We start from the raw sequence: 20,226 nt of genomic DNA, 5'->3' as shown, positions 1-20,226 counted from the left end.
TGTGATATGATATACTATACTATACTGTACTATAATATTATATAATATAAATATTACCCAGGAAGAAAAGAAGAATAAAACTAGAGCAGACATTTTTTGAAGATGTATCAGCTGAAAATATTATAAATTTGATTAAAAGAACACTCCACAGACTCAAAGAGTTCAGTGATCCCCAACAGAATCAGTATCAGAAAATCACACTGAGTCACATCATGGTCAATCTGCTAAACACCAAAGATAAAGAAAAATAATTTAAAGCAGCCAGAAAGGAAAAAAGACACTTTATACTCAGAAAAACAACAGTAAGAATGATAGCTAACTTATCAGAAAAAAATTGGGGCCAGAGGACAATGAAATGATATATTTAAAGTGCTGAAAGAAACACTTGTTGCCCTAGAATTCTACATCTAGCGAAACTGTGTTTTAAAAATTAAGGGACATGTTTCAGAAAAATTAATATTGAGAGAATTTGTTACTCAAAGACCTCAACTACAAAGGAAATGATGCTAGATAAAAATTCTGATCTCCAGGAAGAAAAGAAGAGGACTAGATATGGTGACTATACTATACAGGTACCTAAAAAGGATAATTTTTTTCCTCTTTAAAATTTCTTTAAAAGACAATTGATTGTTTAAAACAAAAGCCATAACAATGCAATGTGGGGCTTATACCAAATGTAGAAGTAAAATATGTGACAGCAAGACCACAAAGGATGGCAGAAGGGTAAATGGAATCATACTTTTGAAAGATTCTCACATTATATGTGAAGTGGTATAACATTAATTCAAGGCAGATTGTGATAAATTAAGAAAAATGCATGTTACAGAACTGCAAAATTTGGAGTAGATGAGGGCAGAATTTTGTTTTGATTTTCCTTATACTGATTTTAACCTTTAAAATTATGGCAAAATACGTATAACATAAAATTTACCATCTTTACCATTTTTTTAAGTGTATAGTTCAGCAGTGTTAAGTAGATTCATATTGCTGTGCTGCTGTGAGCTTTCAAACTGTATTAATGTATTATCAACTCAAAAACAAAATTATTGGTAACAAATAATTGCTAGATTCAAAAAGAAAGCCACCTGTAGTACTAACCCACTCTAATAATATCATAATTCTTATCTAAAATGGCTAAAAATAGATTCAACAATGAACGGAGCAGCTCCAAAGGAGGATTTTGTTCTCAGGAATAAAAACCACGAGACATTCTGAGTTTTAATTAAAAAATGAAAATATTCTAGTGACTATGTTTTGAGAATTTTCCAAATCTATAATAAGTTTTAATAATGAGACTATTTCTACTCCTGAGTAGTAATTAGAGTAAAGCACCCTTAAAGAAGGTTGTCAAAACAAAATAACCTTCATATTCAAATTTATCAATCAGCCAATTTCCTCTGAGTGAACCCACTTGAGTTGCTTTCTGCTGTGGTTCAAATACGATGGGACAGATATGGATGAGAAGCTAGGCTGACCATCTGCTCTACACTCACAATGGAACATGTTCATTGTTCCTATGTCCCTTGTTCTCTATGGAGGAAGCCCTCCCCACAGGGCTCTCCCAGAGTCGTCTCCTGGATAATGAAACAATATTCCATAAGCCTTAGCATTTACAAAGATTTTCTACATACATAGCTCTCCCTCTGTGAAGTTGACCATCCCGTTTTAAAATAAAAGAGACTGGGACTCAGGAGGTTAAATGTGATGTCCATGGTCAAGTTAGGAAGCTGTAGTGTGGGAAATGAACTCCTTTCTTCTAACTCCAAATGTCATGTACTTTCTACTGCAAACAACTATTAAAAATGATGCAGGACAACTGTGTAACTACAAAGACTCCAAACTAATTCAGCTCATACATTCATGAAGGGTTTCCTTCCATTTACAATAGTTGTGGTCTTCCCCTTCTCCCTGTGAAAAAGAAAATGGGCTGGTTCTGCATCTTTGACCTCTTAGCTATATCTCTAGTTTTGACCTCTACCTCTATGCTCCCAGTATATTTCAGCCATGGGCAAGACACTTAACCTCTCAGGGCCATTCCCTTACATTTAAAACAATGGAGTCAGACTAGTGTATCTTTAAGACCCCCTTCAGGCTCCAAAATGTTATAAATGCTGATATTTACTGAGCACTTAGTATGGACCAGACACTGTTTTAATCCCTCTCTGTGCCTTTTCTCATTCAATTCTCTCAACAACCCTCTGAGATGGGCACTCTTACTACCTGCTTTTGCAGATTAGAAACCAGAAGTTTAGAGAAATTAAGTAACTTGCCTATGTTACACAGATAAAACGTGGTCTGTCTGATTCCAGAGCTCAATACCCTAACACTATGCTCTACAGCCTTCTACTAGGCTACACTGTCTCCTATTTCCTATTTCCCCATAATTGCTACTTTTCCAGTTACTAAGGTTTACACTTTCCTTAGCATCTTTACCAATAAATTTCTAGTACGGAAAGCCCTGGGCTTGGATTGAGCACATGCAGAGGAAATCAAAGACTTGACCCCGTCTTTACCAGTGGGAACAGTTCCCACTTCCTCTCTTCATTTGAAATCCAAACCATCCCCTAAGGATTATTATAGATTTCTCCTACACTGAGCCTTCTTCTATCCAAGAAGCATAACTGAGGGTTAGGGGTGGGGGAAGTGGGAAAAAATTGCTGTCATTGAACAGCTTTTTCAGAAGCAGCAAATTTTCAACAATTTGTAAAGATAATATGTTCAATGACAGTTGTATAACATGATGAAAAGATATCAGAGGAAACACTGTGAAAGTCAGGCTGTTAGACGCGTAGGGAAACTACTCAGTGCAAGGAAGGAGGCCCAAGATTGGTGCTCTTTGTGGTCTGTCACTACTCCAAAGGCTCTGCCCAGGCCCCTGGCATTAGAAACTGGCCTTTGCTCTGCTTCCACCCACTCTACAACATTTTAATATCTGTAGCTCCCAAAGTCTGAATTATACAAATGGCACTGTGTAATACATAAAATAGTTTTTTGACCATTTTATGCCTTTTCTCTCTTAGCCTAGGATTATAAGTTCTTGGAGTGTGATACCATCTTAAATTACTTTTATATAATGTTTAGCACTGTGCTGGGCACATAATAGTTCCTTAGTAAATAATATATTTTCACTTTAATTTCTGGAGAAAACACATAGGAAATTAACTTTATAGCAGAAATACAGATCATGCCTGGTACTCAGTTTTAACAGTTATTTTACCCACACTCTTAATGAAAACCTAAGGAAATAACCCATTTCCATAATACCTTGTCTAAATACATTCCCAAACATAATAATGATCTGGTAATATTTTGCTTATTCCATGTACTTTGTCATCTTTTACAGTATATTGTGTATGGTGAAGAGTTGGTACTGGATATACATTGATATGCTTGTGCATATATGAGATGTTCATTTATTGCTAATAAGGTTTTTAAGAATAGTCAAATTTTTCATAATTGTAAAGCCAGAGACATACCCTTATTGTTTCTAACTCTGGCCATAGAGGAGAGTATAACACCTTCCTAGACAACAATTTGTAAAAAAAAGAGGTGATGAAAGCACATGTTTATGAGTTAAACAGACACCTACTTGCTAGTTGGTATACTCATAGCTAATTGGTCAATTTTGCCATTGCTGGGGCATCAAGTCAATTATGACTGAGTGATGTCAGCAACTTAATACACATCCAGCCATTCCCCACCTCCCAATCTTTTGTCACTTGAGGTTTCACATTATAACAAGCTTGATCTGCTTCAGTCATCCTGCTCATCAAGGCCATTTATGTGAAGGTATGAAATCCTCTCTTCCCTTCTAAAACCCTTTGTAATACCAATTCTAAACTAAAGTCCCATTTGGTTGTATTTCTTCTTTTCAAGCCATTCATAACCACTGATACTGCACATTCACTTTCTTTCTACTCTTCATTCAGTGGTGTAGTTGAAACCACCAGAGCTCTTGAAAAAAACATTTCCCAGTAGTAATGAGAGTCTGAGCTTGTGTTTGTCTCTTTTAACACACAACTGTGCTTCTGAGGCAGTGAGGAAAGAGGAAAAATACTGGGTGGCAGGCACCATGCTTACTTTTACATAAAGATGGGAATGAGTATTGGTGACTTCTTACTTCAAATAAGAAGCTAGAGAACTCTCTAGCAACGCAAACCAGGAGCCCAGAAAACTTACTGGGCCCACTTTCTCTTCCATTTTTTATTTTATATGTCATCTCAGTTCATCTTTACAATACTTTATGAAATAGATAGTTTTAGTCCTATTTTCCACATATGCAACTGAGGGTAATAGAGTTTAAGCAACCTGCCAAAGATTAAACAGCTGGACTTATAGCCAGAGTGGGAACTACTTTTTTTCTAAAGTTACGTTACAGCTGTTTCCATTATACAAGTGATATGCCCATCCTACAGTTTCAATCATTTCACATCTCCAAACTTTAAATTAGGAAAATCCTTAATTTAGAATGTAAAATGTTTCACTTCCTTCCTATCTGGCAAGAAGAGATAGATTGTGATAACAGAATTTCAAGACAAAACTACAATATTGACTCTTTCTCAGCAGTGCATAAATATTTGTAATTAAGATGTCTTCTGGAGAGAGTAGTAAACAGGACTATAAGCCAAGAAAAGATGATCCAAGTTGAAAGCAAGACTGGGAAAGGCCCAAGGTGGTCACTGTTATTGACCAATATTGATGAATTAGCTCTCAATAGAGAAGGTTGGTTCCTACAGAAATCTCAATCAGACGCATCAGGAAATAAACCATTTAATGTGTAATCAATGATAATCATGTTCTGGTAATGGCAAAGATGTTGGAAAGGTTATTCTTTTAGAAAACTTTTTCTGTTGAGTTGCTGTGGGGATCAAGAGATGAGGTAGGTGGAAGCCGGAAGGCTGGCATAAAAGCATTAGAAAAAGGAAAGTAGCGAAGGAACTCATCAATGCCCAAGCAAGGGTTAGAAAGCTTCAAATCAGGGAACTGCTCCCAGCCTCCCTAACAAAAATGATGACCAGAAGTAGGAGAGGACAATGCACCAAGTATTTCATGACTTATGGGAATTATTCCCTTAAACTTGACTTGTAAGCCCTTGAATAAACACCATCTAATCTTCAGAAAACTAATCAATCACCTTCAGTATTTGAAAGTCCATGCTCTGTAAAGCAGAACCCATTTCTTCTGACTAGACCACTGTTACATGTGGTATTTATGTTTCCAACAAAGGTTTCTGCATTAGTGTCAGTCAGTTTACCAGGGCCTCGTCAATCCTGGGGGAACTGACACATTCTCTTCCTAGACTCCAGGATACATGGCCTTATCAGCAACTCAAAGCTTTCCATGCAATCCTCTACAGCTTTGTCATCTGTAAGCCCCCAAAGCTATTTTTTACCCAACTAACCCCTGACATAGTTATTGGAAATGCCACCTTGTAGAAAAATAGGTAATGAAAGCAAGAAACCTACCCTGGCCCTGATCAAAGTCTTCTCCAGGTGCTGTCCAAGATAAAATCACCTCTTCTTCTACTTTTACAGCTTCCAGGTCAATAATTTTGCATGGCGGAAACACATCAGGATGTGGGTCAGCTGGAACGCCCAGCACAAAAAAAGAACCCCCTGAGCTTATTCGGCTAAAGCCCCATCTTTGCTCTTCCTCTCTCCTGCCCACCGATTTTCTTGGGGCATTCATCTGAATATTACCTGTGACACCAAAGAAAAGAATAGCCAAAACAACAAATTACCGTCTCCTGAATAGCTTGTTTTTGCAGATTATTGAGAGACATTTTAAGACTTTTTTTCCTTTGCTACATCTTTAGAATAACAGTTTGTTTATTCAACAATTCATTCATCCATTCATTCATTCAATAAATATTTTTAGGGCATATGCTATGCCAGTAATCACAGACAAAACAGAATTGCTCATGGAATTTACAGTCATATTTATAAACATATATTTATAAATTGTAATAAATGTAAGAAGGAAAAAAGGAAGGGTACTATGAAAGTAAATAACACAGGAATATAATTTAGAGTGGTATCAAGGAAGTAACATTTAACAATTTCCTAAAGGATGAATAGAAGTCAGCCAGATAAAGAGTGGAGGTTAAGAATATCCCTGGCAGAGGGAACAGGTTGTGTAAAAACTTCTGAAGTGTGGAGAAGAGCTTTGCAAATTAGAAAAATTTAATTAAAGCAGGGAGGAGAATAGTTTGAGATGAGACAGGAGAGAGAATTTCAAGTAGGACCTCGTGGGCCATTGTAGTGGTTTTAGAGTTTAATCTTAAACGTGCTGTGGGGAAGCAGGGCAGTGATATGATCACATTTGCTCTCTGACAGGTCACTTTGGCTGCTCTCAGTGGAGAATGGATTCTAGCACAGGAAGCAATGAGGCCACTGCAACAGTCCAGATAGGAGAAGATGGTAGCTTGGGTTGGGTGATAGCAGTGGAGAGGAGGCTAGTAGGCATTTCGAGATGCATTTTGGAGAGAAAATCAGCAAAAGCTGGTGATGGATTTGAATATGGAATGATGAAGAAGGGAAAGTTGGTGAACAAAAAGAATAGCTCGCAGTTTCCTAAAATGAGCAAATGGGAAGAGAAACAGGCTATGGGGAGGAGACTAACTATTTAAGTTACAAGGTTTGTGATTCCTGTAAAACATCTAATTGACGATGTCAATGAGCCAGTTAGATATGGATTTTAAGCTCAAAGAAGAGGTTTTAGCTAGCTTTAATAATTTTGAACCTATGAATTAGGAAGTTATAGGCATATAGATGTTATTAAAGCCGTATAGGTTAGTGAGATTACCTAATAAGAATTTCAGCTATAAAAATAAAAAGTATTTACTAAGTGCTTGCTATGTGTCAGGCACTTTTTAAAGTACCTTATATTATCAACTATTTAATTTTTCAGCAATGCTATGAGGAGAGTACAATTATTGCCCCCATTTTTACAGATGATGAAACTGAAGCACACAGAGGATAAGTAACTTGCCCAAAGTCACACAGCTAGTAAATGGAGGAACTAGGTTTCAAACCCAGGTAACGTGGCTCCAGATAGAAGAGTGAGAAGAGAAGGTTAAGACTAAGCTTTGATAATTGCCAACACTTAGAGGCTTGGTAGAAAAAGAGAAGCTGGAAAAAGAGCCTGAGAATAAAAATTCCAGAGAATAAGAGGTAAGCAGGAGAGTGTGGTATCATAGAAACCAGGAAATGGCAAAGGAGAAGTCAATCAGCTGTGTCAGGTACTGCTGAGGTCAGGTAAAATGAGGACTGAAATGTGTCCTTTGGCTATAAGAGCAGGTAGTCATTTGTGACTAAGGCCAGAGCAATTCCAGTGGAGTGATGTGGGTGGAGGTCTGATTGCAGTGAGCAGAGTAGTAAACTGGAGGTGAGAAGGTACAGTCGGCAGATTTAGATTTAATTTCAAGGAACTGGATGACAGGGAGTAGACAGGTGGACAGTAGCTTAAGGGGGAACCACCAAAATTTTTTTTCATATGGGAAGTAATAAATCATGCTTGAATGCTCTTCAGAGGACATGCAAGGGAGAGCTCTCAAGGACCCTTGATGAGCAGGCTGGGTGGAATCCGGAGCAGATCCAACAGAAGCACTAGGGACGAGAGGAAGGAAGTAGATGCTGCTGTGCCCGGAGATTTGGTGGTGTGAAAACAGAGCAGCTCACATTTTTCAATGCAGTGTACTCTCAAGGTCATCACATGAAAATGAGCTGATAAATGAATGTTATGTGAGGTAGGCATGCCTAGGGAAATCTAAATTTTTCTTTCTGTGCTATCAAGGGCCTATATGAAGTACACAGATAAAAGCAGAGTTGAATATGACTTTTCTATTCTCAGTGTACACTAGATGTTTATATTTGCATCCTTTAAATTCATGGCTTTAAAAAAGATACTAGACCAGTCAGTAGCCTGCAAACTCCTTGATAGGAATCAAGTCTTATTCTACCTGGTATCCCAAGTTCTTAGGACTAAGCCTGTCACCTAGGAGGCCTTCAAAAATGTTTGATGTATAAATGAAAGAGGGAATATCTACTTAGAAACGAAGTATTCTTTCTAGAATGAAATGAATATCTACTAGAAATGAAGAAATCTAGTACATCTAGATACAAAATCATATCTTTGTAGTAAAACTGTGTTACCTTGCAAATTGATTTACTTTGGTTTTGAAATAATCCAAATTATTTTAAATATAGGTGAGAGTAAATTGTGTTCTAGGCAACACTAAAAATATCAGGAGATGCAAATCCACTGTAGCATATTAATTGTTTTCTACTGAAAAGTACATATAGTACAAAAATATAGAATCATGTTATGGTATGGTCCAAATGATTAGTTATAGCTGCTAAAATACATGAAAAGTATTCGTAAAGATTCTGCAGTTTTGCAAATAAGAATGATTCAAACATTTTTTGAGATTATATTTAAAGACTACAGCATATTTCTGTTTGTTATACTTTAACCACTGCTTCCCATCAGGAACTATTATAATAATGGTGTTTAAAAAATATGTGTATCTTCTATGTATTTGGCACTTTTATCTTGAAGGAAGACAGAACATCTTCAGGAAGCCCTCAGTTTCCTGTAATATCCACACTTATATTTTTTCAGGAACCCATTTCCTGTGTGGATTGTTTGGGCTATTTGCTTCCTTCTTTAAACTGCTAACAACTTTTTGCCTCTTCCTCTTTCCTCTGTAGAGGAAGTACAGGAGCTGGAACTAAGAAAACTCAATAAATCTCTTTGCCTGGTAGTAATTCTGATGAAACAGTCACAAGAAAGAAGTCAAAATAATGACTAAAACGAAGGTAGGAGAAATCTGTGGGAATTACTTACTGCCTTCCTGTTATCTACTATCATGAATCACTGAGGATTAAAGAGATAATCAACAAATTATGCATTGACTTATATAAAAGAGTTTTGACATTCACCTCTCTCTCTAATACATACACACACACACTCATCAGAAATATACACATTAAATGATGTTATTCAAATAACAGTGCTAATGATTCTTACCATTTGTTATGTAACCTGGTACGTACATAGCATGACTTCCTGGAATAGAGTGGGCTAAGGTGCTTATGCTGGGACAATGATGGACACGCACTTTCAAGCTATATCTACCATTTACCGCAAAGGAGAAAAAATACCTCGAGTAAATTCCATCATTTTTTATAACATCAGCACCTGTTAATATAAAAAAAACTCAGTGTCAATACTTATCACAGTTGATTATTAATATTTAATTAAATCATTAAAAATAAGATTTATTCCCCTTGTTCTTCTAATTTTAGTATATGCTGTCATACTCATAGCTACTTTTGATATTATCAGGTGACTAAAATTCCAATGGCTCCATAATTTCTCCTTGTGATTCCTTAACCTCTGAAAAATTATTTTCTAAAGGTGAATGAGTTGTACCTGCTTCAGTGCTAATAAAGCATTTAATAATCACCTTTAGCGCTCTCCTTCCTATCACTGAAAATAATACTAGGTTTTCATAGAAACCAAGCACATTCTTAAGCCTATTTATAGTCACACACCCCTTTGAGATAAAAGCTACTCTGCTCCCAGTGAATAAATATGTATGTACATATACATACTTTCATGCAGTTTCAAGGGGTTTATGAACACCCTGAAGCCCTGATGAAAAAAAAAAAAAACTTTGGTAGTTGATATAATAGTGTGAAATTAATTTCCTCATTAGAGGATACGTGGATTGTTCTAGATTCGAAGGTGCTCACTGACTTGGAGTTTGACAGGCTTTGGTTCTGTCCACTTCAGGAGGATGTGCCTTGCTTCAGGAGGCATTCTAAAAGCTTGTCCAGTGCTAGACTTCTTTCCTTTTGCATTGGTCCTCAGAGAGTCATTCAGTTCCAAACCAAGCCCATGACTGAATGGCAGCAAGGCCTAGATTCCAGGGCAGCCATGGGAGATTCAGCTTAGCCCAAGTGCAGATCGCATTCACTGTTCAAGTGCAGGTGGCCACACGGGGCAAGCATCTTGTCCTATTCTAGGGTCAATTCACTTCTCACACCTCACACCCAGCCCTGTTCTCTAGCATTGCATCATCACTAAAGTGCTCTAGAATCCTCACTAGAGAGGCAGGTCTGCTCCTTAACATGAGAAAAATAGGAGTATATTTTATTAAAATAAAAAACGCTAAGCACCTTATGATCACAGTAGTTTTAGAAACCTTTTTTATCTACTGGAAAGAAATCAGACCTTGATATTTAGTGGTTTAATGATTAATAAGGTCTATCTTTGTTGAGAAATGATAAAGGAAAATCTCTTCCTGCCACAGTTACCACTGCCACCTCTTTTAATCGTTGAGTCAGAAAGAAATGGGAAAGAACACTGGCTTGGGTGTCAGGGGACTTGTTTTAAGGTCTGGATCTGCCACTTAGTAGCTGTGAAACGATCCCTCTGAGCCTCAGTTTTCTCATCTATAAAATGGGGATAACATTTCACAGGGTGGTTGTGATGATTATTTGAGAGTGTGCATGAGAAAGTATATTTAAAATTATAAAACATTTTACAAGTGTAAATTTTATTATTGTTCATTAATTTTATTAGCAGATAAATACTATTTCCATTATAAACATAAGTATTACACAACTATGTGCATGTGCGTTAAGTACGGGGAAACATCTAAATTTACACTTTGATGTTTAAACAACCTTTTCATTGTTTCTTTCATCAGGGTATAAATTTTATCATCAAACAAACGGAATGGTTCCAGGGAATAAATATAAAAGCCTATTGAGGTGCTCTTTCCTAAGACAGCAGGATCTGTTCCCAGGCCAGCCCACAGGCTGGGGCTAGGGAGGCACATTCTGCAAAGTGTATTTTTGGACTATATACAAAAAGTGAAAGGTGTGGCCAGGGATAAGCAATCAGAGTCTGAGAAGTTTGTTTGGATCCATTCCAGTAGGCAAAATAAGAGCACTTCTCTAGTATCCTCTGAGGTGGACTTGAACTAAAATCCTTTAAATGAACTTTTGTTTCATAAATGTCATACAAGATTGCCATGGCAAGAGACTAATGGGTTGCCAAACATAAGACTTTTTTTTTTAACTTTTAATTGGTTTATTATTATAATTGCTTATACTTAATTGGTATATACATTTATTTCTTTAATCTATTTATTATTCTCTACAAACAACGCATTGCCTCATAGCCTATACGTAGGGCAGACCACGTTAAAGCACCGCAGAACAAAATTCTGCCTGAAGTTATGGGCTCAGGAGAATCACAGCAAAATAACCTACAGAGATTTTTCACATAAATTGTCTTGTTTTAAACAAACATAAGACTCTTAAAAAATTTTTATCTTTGAAACAACAAAGGGAAGGAATATGATTTTACTGGTAGATCAAACATTGGGGTTGCCAACATAAACTTTGAGGTCTATTGTCATTCTGAGAATTTAGTTTAGGAAAAGAACAGAACAGAAAAGATAAAACAATAAAGGAGTTTGTTTTTAAAAGTTAAAACAAGTCAGAAAGAGTCCAAGTGCCGCTCTTTGCACAGATTGCTGCTGTGGTGTCTGTGACGTATGATGAGGAAGTTCTGAACTCTCTCTGTGCAGAATGAGCGCTTTGAAGTAGGGTTTTGTTTTGCTTTACTTTGTTTTCCCGGTGGTGGGGAAATCTCTATCCTGATTCCACTAAGCTTGCTGGCCTGGTCTTCTTGTGACCAAATAACACATGTAAAAGGCCATGGCTCTGCTCTCTCATCAACCCAGCTACTTGGCTAAAGAACAGTCTATGGTCATCTCAGTTTCCAATTTTCTCTTTAACAGCCAGGCAAAAGAAGAAGAAATGGATTAACTGTCATTGCATCTCCCTTTTTGGGTTTTCGTTTGCTATTTAATTGTCCAATATGATTATTTCAGTGAATAGGAAAGCTGGTGAATCCTAAAGGAAGATGGGCATGCCTGTTCCCAAGTGACCTTACTGAGTGTGGTCAGTATCACTGGACGAGTGGAAGCTAAGACCTAGGTGTTGGGCGACTTCCTCCCTCCATTCTGCTCACACACAGCCACTCTGAGGAGCCTCAAGGAGATTCTCTTTTCCCAAGTTCACATTTGCTTTCTCTGTGCAGATGGAGACCTGTAGCTACTTAGTATGTCAGTGAGTCCATAAGAATTTGAGAATCTCATAAGATTGGGTGAGAAAAATAATTGAATTGGAAGAATTTTAAAGATAAACTTAATATTGATATTGCAGCATCAGAACAGCTCTTGAGAACATGAAAAATTACATGATATTCCTTGTTACCTGCTCCATCATCAAAAAGTTTCAGCGTAACAGGATCTGCAGTCTCTGACTCAACTGTAGCAGTTACAGTGGCATTGAGAATGGGATAAAACCCCTTTCTCACAATTGCATAAATTGTCACAGGATGGGGAAAATGGGTGCTGTCTCTTTCCACAAAGGCTTCCACAGTGGCAGGGAGCACGGCTGAGCGGGAGGCGCCAGAGGTCACTGTCACTTTCAAGGCTTGAGGAGAATGATGGGTATTGTTCAGTGTGTAAGTCCATAGCCCGGGCTGCAAAACAAAGACTTCGTTTGTCAAGTGTGAAGAAAAAAATCAACCCTCATTTCAAAGTGTAAACTTAACCTCGTAGGGTTTTTTGTTCTTGTTTTGTTGATATTGCATTTTCTAAAATACTACAAAAGAATGTCAGGAAGAGTAATGTTGGTTAAGAGATAACTAAATTCAGTATTTACATGGCTTTCACTGTACAACCCACTTTCATTGTTAGGTAACTCTTTAGGGAATTAGACCCTGAATTTATTTTTGGGGAAGGACACATCTTGATTCACATTTTTAGAGGATAACGATGTGTCCAGCTTCAAAGTACTTGGCAAATATTAATCTGAGCCCCTTCACCCTACAGGAGGTTCAACGTTTTTATTCCTTTTATATAATGGAGAAAATTACAGCAAATTAAGTGGACAATTATGATTTATGTGGATAACCTGGAATAAAAGGCAACAGTATCCTTCCTTCCCTCCACTTCCTTCAATACTCCCATGCCCAGAAATCTCAAGCAACAAAACCCACATACACTATTAGGGACCAAGAAAAGCAACACTATTTTTAATAGATCAGGATTGCACAATGTCTATGTTGAGTAATTTATAGAAGTATTGCTGAATGCCATTCTCCTTATCTGTCTGGGCTGCCTGGGGGAAACCTGCAAAAGAATGTCTGAAAGCAAAAAGCTTAAACTACAATGTAGCAGAAATGTGTTCTTTTGATAAAATTGTACATAAGTGTTCCTTTTCTCCTAATTCCTGCTGCTGCTCCTTCTTAGATCCTGGAAGTAGCAGGAGGAACACAGTCAAGCAGGATGAAGGAGAGAGAAATCAGTGGGTTAAGGTTTGACTCTGGAAAGTTAAGATGCCACACCCTATCCAGTCTTCTTCTTGGGATTCATGTGCTTTACCATTTTCCAGTGAAGTCACAATTCAAGCATCAAGATTATCTATCTATCTGGGTTTTTTCTCTTTTGTTTTGTTTTGTTTTTGTAATCATAACATGAGTAACAGACACGTGGTGGAAACCTCCACGTGAAAACTTCTCTGTGGGTGTAAGAAGTGCTTTGATACAGGGCACCTAATCCAGACAAAGAGGTCAGGCAAAAGCAGCAAGAAGTAGGTAAAGTGTTCCTGGTCCTTGTGCACAGGTGTGAAAAGAACATTTGGAGAAAAGTTAAGTAGGGGCAGAGCACAGGGTGTTTGGGAGAAGGGTTAGGAGATAAGTTTGGGGTTGGGGAGCGGGAGGTATAAACTAGGGTGTAAAATAGGCTTAAGGATGTATTGTACAACATGGGGAATGTAGCCAATCTTTTGTAAAAACTATAAATGGAAAGTAACCTTTAAAAATTATATAAAAATAAAGCTTTTCTAAATTAAAAAATAATTTTTAAAAAGAGCTAAGTTTGGGCAGAAGCCAGAACGTGAAGGGCTTAGTATATGTTAATAACCACATGGATTTTATCCTGAGACCATCAAAGAGTTTTGAGTAGGAGACAGGTTTGATCAGATTTGTGCTTCAGAAGGATCACTCTGATAAAGGTGTTTGAAGAGAAGGATGCTAGGCCAGAGGAAGGAAAGCCAAGCAGAGGCTATCAACAGTGATCCGAGGGGGAGGGAGGGCCAACAGACCTGAAGAGGGATTGCATTCAGGCAATAAAGCACAGCCTTCCTATGTGCTGTTTCTTCTGTCCAGAATGTTATTCACACCTCTGGCCCCTTAGGCCTCCACATTTCCATTTTGATGTCTTCACTTCCAGGAAGCATTCTCCTTCCCCCACTGCCTGCACATGCCTCCTGTGTGCTCTGAGTGCCCTGTTCTTATTCTTATTATGGCACTTTATTGTAAAGCACCTAGAACAAGACCCTGCACATAGTAGGTGCTCAAAAACATATGTATTGCATGTATTTATATTATAAGTTCTAAGTAGAGGGTTTTTTCTAAGTATTCTATACAGATTTTGTAAAGAAGGAAGTAAGCAAAAAGAAATTATTTGTACTACATAAATACTAATTTCCACTGTTGAAGTGAGAAGCCTTTGGTGTCCATTACTTAAAGTTTTGAACATACCTTAGTAGTTCCTCTTAAATTTTGAACATTCAAAAAATCCCTCATAAATTTAAAGTAAAATTTTGATATATCAGAATAGGATTTCCTTTACACAATGCATTTAATTCTGTGATCCATTTGAAAGTCACATAGTTGACTAAACGTTGTCATTACGAACAAGCTTACAATACCTACCTTAGCAGTTCCTGGAATCCAGAGGCGAGCAGTCCGAAAAGCTAGATTGGTGGTAAAATCATCTGTGTAGTACTTTCTTCCATTAGGATCAAATAATACAATCTCAGGGGGACCACTGGTCTGCCATGTGACTAGAAAGGTAGTGTCATTGCCCACACTGTGATCCACAGTCACAGTGTTTTTCAATTGATGGTGAGGTTTAACATATTCACCTATACTTTCAAGCTGTTCGAGAGAATATACATGTGAAAGTTTCTAGCATATGCATAATCATTCCATTTTTCCTTTATTTTTATGACAAATACAAATGAATTGGCAAAAATAAAAAACTATTTAACTTAGACATATCCTATATTTACATAAATTATTTTTCATGTAAAAATACTTTGCTTAAGCGAAGTGTTATAAGTACAGTAGATATAAAATATTTTGTTATAGCTAATACATGTGTCACTTCATTAATCTTTATCAAGAGATTTTAGCTGTTCTCATACTTCTCTCTTATCCAAATCAACATTAGCCTCAGAGCAGCAATTAAAACAAGCTTTTTTTTGACTTTTTTTGTGAATGTGCTCTAATTAATTTGTGTATAATCTGTCCAGATACCTTTATGTATTTTAATAAGAAATCAGACATTGGGTTTCAGCGGGGTTTGGTACATTAAAAAAAAATCATTTAGTCATGATTTAAACTGTGTGCACTTAAATAAGCTGTGTGTGCACTTGTGTGTGTGTGTGTGTGTAACATGCACAAAGTACATACAGATGCCGGACACTGTGCTAAATGCTTTACATGTATTATCTAACCCAATCCTTATGAAAACCCTCTGAGATAAGTGCTATTGTTACCCACATTTCCCAGATGAAATGACAGGCTTAGGGAAGTAAGCTGTCCAAGGTCACATAGCAAGGAGGTGAAACAGGCATAGAGCCCAGGCTGGCTGACACCAGAACCCCTGCGTTTAATCGCTGTGTATTCACAAAGAATACCAGTCTATAAATAACTTTGAAAAATTATATTTATTAAATAAAGACATTAGCAACACTGTAAAATTGCTCAGACTTGTAAAGAATGTAAAATTCTGTTGGTGGATGACAGCAAAGACATTGCGGATTATTTGTTCAACTCAATTGAACAAGTGTCCGTGGACTGCTGATTACTGTGCCACGTTCCATGCTGGGCTCTGAGCTGTTGAAGGGGATTAGATGTAGTTTCTGCCCACAGTCTAGAGGCGCTAATGACATGCAAATAACTGGGGAGAGGTGGCCAAGTCTGGGAACCAATTTGAGTCATATGAATAATGTTTTGCTAAATTTGTTTTAATTTTTTAAACATTTCTTTTTATTTCATATTATTAAAGAGAAAATCAAGGGTAGAAAGATTATTCAGAAGAGCCAATTGTAGTCTAATCTAAAATATACATTATCATTTAAAATTCACCTTTTTCCACTTCTAATGACAGAAGTGTGGTTATTGCCTTTACTCTGTACATATAATCTTCATGTTAAATATTTTCTAAGAATAATTTACTGATATCATTGCTCCTATCAAGCCATTAACTTGGCAGGTTCACTTACCATCTGTGAGGAAACAGCAGGTGAAATTTTATTCAAAACATTATTCAGTTATATTCAAAATATCTTTAAAGTACTTGGAAAGAAAAAAAAATTGGCCCTTTGAAAAAAATGGCTTCATTAAAGGAAGATTTTGTGAGCAAAATCAAATAAATTGTGGTAGTTGGAGAGATCTTTAGGAATTTCTAGCATTGAATGAAATAGTTGATACTTTTTATATGAGGGAGAAGCTTCAAGGAAGTTTTTAAAGAAGCAAAGTAAAATGGATTCTGATTGATGGCAAGTTTGAACTAAAACTAAAGCCACTGATTCTTATTTTAATTCTGGGCCTTACCTCTACCCCATGTCCCACCCCCAACCCCATTTTGAGCCACAAGGAAGGAGCAAACTCTGCTATAGACCTTGAAAAGCTGAAGTAGCAATTACAGAAAATGACTCCGAGGGCTGAGAAGGAGACATCAGGTAAAGATGAAGCCTGGTTCCGGTGATGTCAAGAAGCTCATTAAAAGCCTTCTTTTAATGTAACAAGGACTGTTACATATTCAAAGAAGGTTAATGAGACAGCACAATTCATCTATTTTCCTTGCTCCCTCTCCCCTCTCCCCTATCTGTAAATGTAATATTGAGGAAATTCTGACCTGAATATGTTGTTGAAAAATGTCTCCGGTTCCAGAGGAAATTCTACTGAAAGCATCAAGCATGCTATTGGAGTTGGATTTATCTGGAACAAAGAACTGTAAACCTCCTGAAATACACAGTTGGGATGTTAGCTATTAAAATGTATAAAGTAAAACAAAAGATAAAATGATAGGCCTTTTCTAACAAACTTCCTTTGCTTAAGAGGGTGAGTTTGGGGAAAGTAGGAGCTGTGCTTGACTTGCTTTGCTCGGCAACCTATACGACCACATGGTGAACACACATCCCAAGGCAGATGGTTTTGTTTGTTCTATTCACGGCTGTAATTGTAGGGTCTAGAGCTCTACCCAGTATGCGATAAAAACTCAATAAATATTTATTGAAAATAAATATTTATTGAAATCAATAAATATTTAATTAAGGTAATTCCTAGACAATATAAGTTAATTGCTACCCATTTATATTGCTATGTATTTACATTTACATTCTGAAAACATTATTTTCAAACATAATTCAATAAAACCTAGCTTTCAGTTTTCAAGTTAGCATATGCATGTTTTATTCAATGTGAGGAATATAAGATAAAATTATTCTGTGCCTCATCTAGAACAAAAAAAGATACGTGTGTAATATTGTATGTCTCCTTATCATAGAAGTTAGTGCATTTAAACATACTTTTAGCTCCATGATTATACATGCTCAGGCTGGTTTAACAAAGAAGTAATAATAATATTTTCATTAGATGTATATAACTGGCACTTTCTAAGGAAAGTATAAAAAAGTCAGCAAATTTTTGACAGAATTTAGCAATGATTTTCGTGTGTGTTTTTTCTTAAGAAAACTGTTTATAGTTTTTTCAATTAAGCCATGTATTCTGTTGACATAATCTGAGTTTCATGGTGGTTCTTTGAATATTCAAGTTGAAAGGAAATGCTCTAAAATATGTTGCTAGAAATTTACCTACCTGTAAGATGTGATAATTCCTCCAGGTTTTTGACCGCAGGTGAACCCAGGGCAATGGTATGAATAGTTGAACCACTGCTGAGCACAGTGAGGAAGCAGTTGGTGATGTGCTCGTCATCTCCACTGGTCACTAGTATCATCACAGAGCCGAAGGCTTTCCCATTCAGTTTTTCAACCATCTGAACACAGGGTATCATTCATTTGGAAGGAAATGTGATTCAGATTGCCTTATTGAGCAGGAGAATTCACTCTCATTCCAAATTCCCTACCAGGGGGGGCATATTCCTCTTCCAGGTCCTTTGTAACTTCCCACACTCTCCATGCCCATCTCCACTCAGTCCTCACCTCACCCCATCACAACACTTGTCACCCTACATGCCATTGCCTGCTTACTCATGGATAGGGCTTCTTCCTGTTCAAATCACTATGAGATACTCCTAGTTTAGAATAGTGTCTATCATAGAGGATGTGGGAGAACGTTATTAGGTGAGATCCTTGCTTCTGAGATCCAATAAGTGGCCAATAAAAGGACCTAGAACAGTGGTTCTCAACCTTGGCTATATATTGGAATTGGATGAGAGAACTTTAAAATTTTTTAATAATGACCAGCTCACACCCAAGATGAATTAAATCAGAATCTCTGGGGATGAGATCCAGGCATTGGAATTTTTGAATCCCCAGCTGATTTCAATGGGCAGCCAATGTTGAGAAACTCTTGGCTGTAGGCAGTGACAATTGCAATTGTGTTCTGCCTGCTACCAGATGTTTAACACATGGCTGTATCCTCAATGTCGAATCCAAACTTATGCTGATTTAGGTGAACTCCGTTATTCTTGAAACATACCTCTGACCTTAACTGATATTCATATGCTTGAGGTCTAGTATGACTATAGGCAGGAGGCCAGACATGCTGATTTTGATTGGAAAACCCAAGCGTAACAACGGCCACAGATGGAACAGTCCCAGATGGATAGGGACAGTGTTTGTTAGAAATTTTTCTGATGATGCTGAAGTCCCCCAGACTTGATCATTGTATTCATTTATTTACTCATTCCTTCAACAGATTTTTCTTAAGCAACTATTACATGCCCTTTACTCAGTGGTGAGAAAGTCATGGTCCCTGACCTTAAAGATAATCCATCATTACTTTCCTATACTTGAGACTCATGACCATATTGTAACAGATTGCCCCAAATCAGAAGCAACCTCAGATACAAAGTGAGGGAAAGGAAAGTGATGGGAAAGGAAAGTGATGGTGAGGCTTGGGGTGCTCTACTGTACCTCAAATCCCTTCTTCAGCCCTGAGCAGACGCTGGTTTCTGCTTCAGCTGACACAGTGGCAGGCAGATACGAAACCAGCAGCTTTCGGTCATCGTCATTGTTAATTTGGTGTAGCTGGGCTCTGATCGTCCCTTTGCTATTAAAACTAGCAATGCCCACAAAGGTATGAATTTCAACAATCTGCATCAAGTAAAATTCTGCTGCTTGTTGCAGTTGAAGGAGTCTGTCAGCCTATGTTGCAGGAAGGAAAAAGAAAAGGTAACAACATTTGGTTGGTAGACAAAAGTATAACTAAGTAACTCAATTAGCAAATATCTCTGCTAATTCTTTAGAGATGTCAGACTGTGATTTTTTGAGTTGTAAAGATTGACACTATGCTAGAATATTGTTTGATTAATTGCAGACTCAAAAATGAATGCTTTTCAGGGTGGGGGGTGTGGTTTGGAACTCTGCCCCAAAGAAGCTGTTCATGATTTACCATTCTGTAAGAACACATACATCCACCATTTCTCTCCTACTCGATTCAAAGATCTGTAGAACCAATAGAGACTTGGTTTGTAATTGCTTCTTTTAAAATTCATCCTGGGTAAGAGGAAACATTGCAAAGATCTTATGGTAGAGAGGAACAGCAGTCAGGCATCTATCCTGGCACTACTCTCTGTTATCATGTTTATCTTAGGCTGGGCATTCCATCTGTAAAGTGAGGGTAATAATAATCTTTCTTACTTGCTAAAATAGAATTACCGTGAGGATCAACTGAGATATGTATATGACAATAGTTACACCTTGAATAAGTATAAAGTAATGTTAGTGACCACGTTTGGGCAGGTGATACTAGTGATGAATTCATTAGGGTCACTTGTTTTGAAGGCTGTGGGAGCAGCAAGCTGAGCTTCAATGACCACCTGTTCAGTGATGATTGTGGTCTCTATCTCCAACCCAGACATCTCCCTTAACATCTGGACCT

General features: G+C 37.3%; 1 protein-coding gene across 2 annotated transcripts in view; it reads right to left on the bottom strand.

The window, feature by feature from the left end:
- Positions 1-20,226, bottom strand: part of CLCA2 (chloride channel accessory 2) — a 36,899-nt gene that overhangs the window by 2,915 nt on the left and 13,758 nt on the right. For both annotated transcript variants that reach the window (XM_068540228.1, XM_068540229.1), the window contains 7 exons: positions 19,260-19,490; positions 17,980-18,157; positions 17,018-17,124; positions 14,806-15,030; positions 12,297-12,567; positions 9,031-9,201; positions 5,466-5,699 (listed from right to left, as the gene is read on the bottom strand). In XM_068540228.1, the coding sequence (XP_068396329.1) occupies positions 5,466-5,699; positions 9,031-9,201; positions 12,297-12,567; positions 14,806-15,030; positions 17,018-17,124; positions 17,980-18,157; positions 19,260-19,490 (1,417 nt within the window). The remainder of the gene's footprint in view (positions 1-5,465; positions 5,700-9,030; positions 9,202-12,296; positions 12,568-14,805; positions 15,031-17,017; positions 17,125-17,979; positions 18,158-19,259; positions 19,491-20,226) is intronic.

This window comes from Eschrichtius robustus, chromosome 3, assembly GCF_028021215.1.
Source record: "Eschrichtius robustus isolate mEscRob2 chromosome 3, mEscRob2.pri, whole genome shotgun sequence".
NCBI lineage: Eukaryota > Metazoa > Chordata > Mammalia > Artiodactyla > Eschrichtiidae > Eschrichtius > Eschrichtius robustus.
This window is presented reverse-complemented; position numbering and strand designations above follow the sequence as displayed.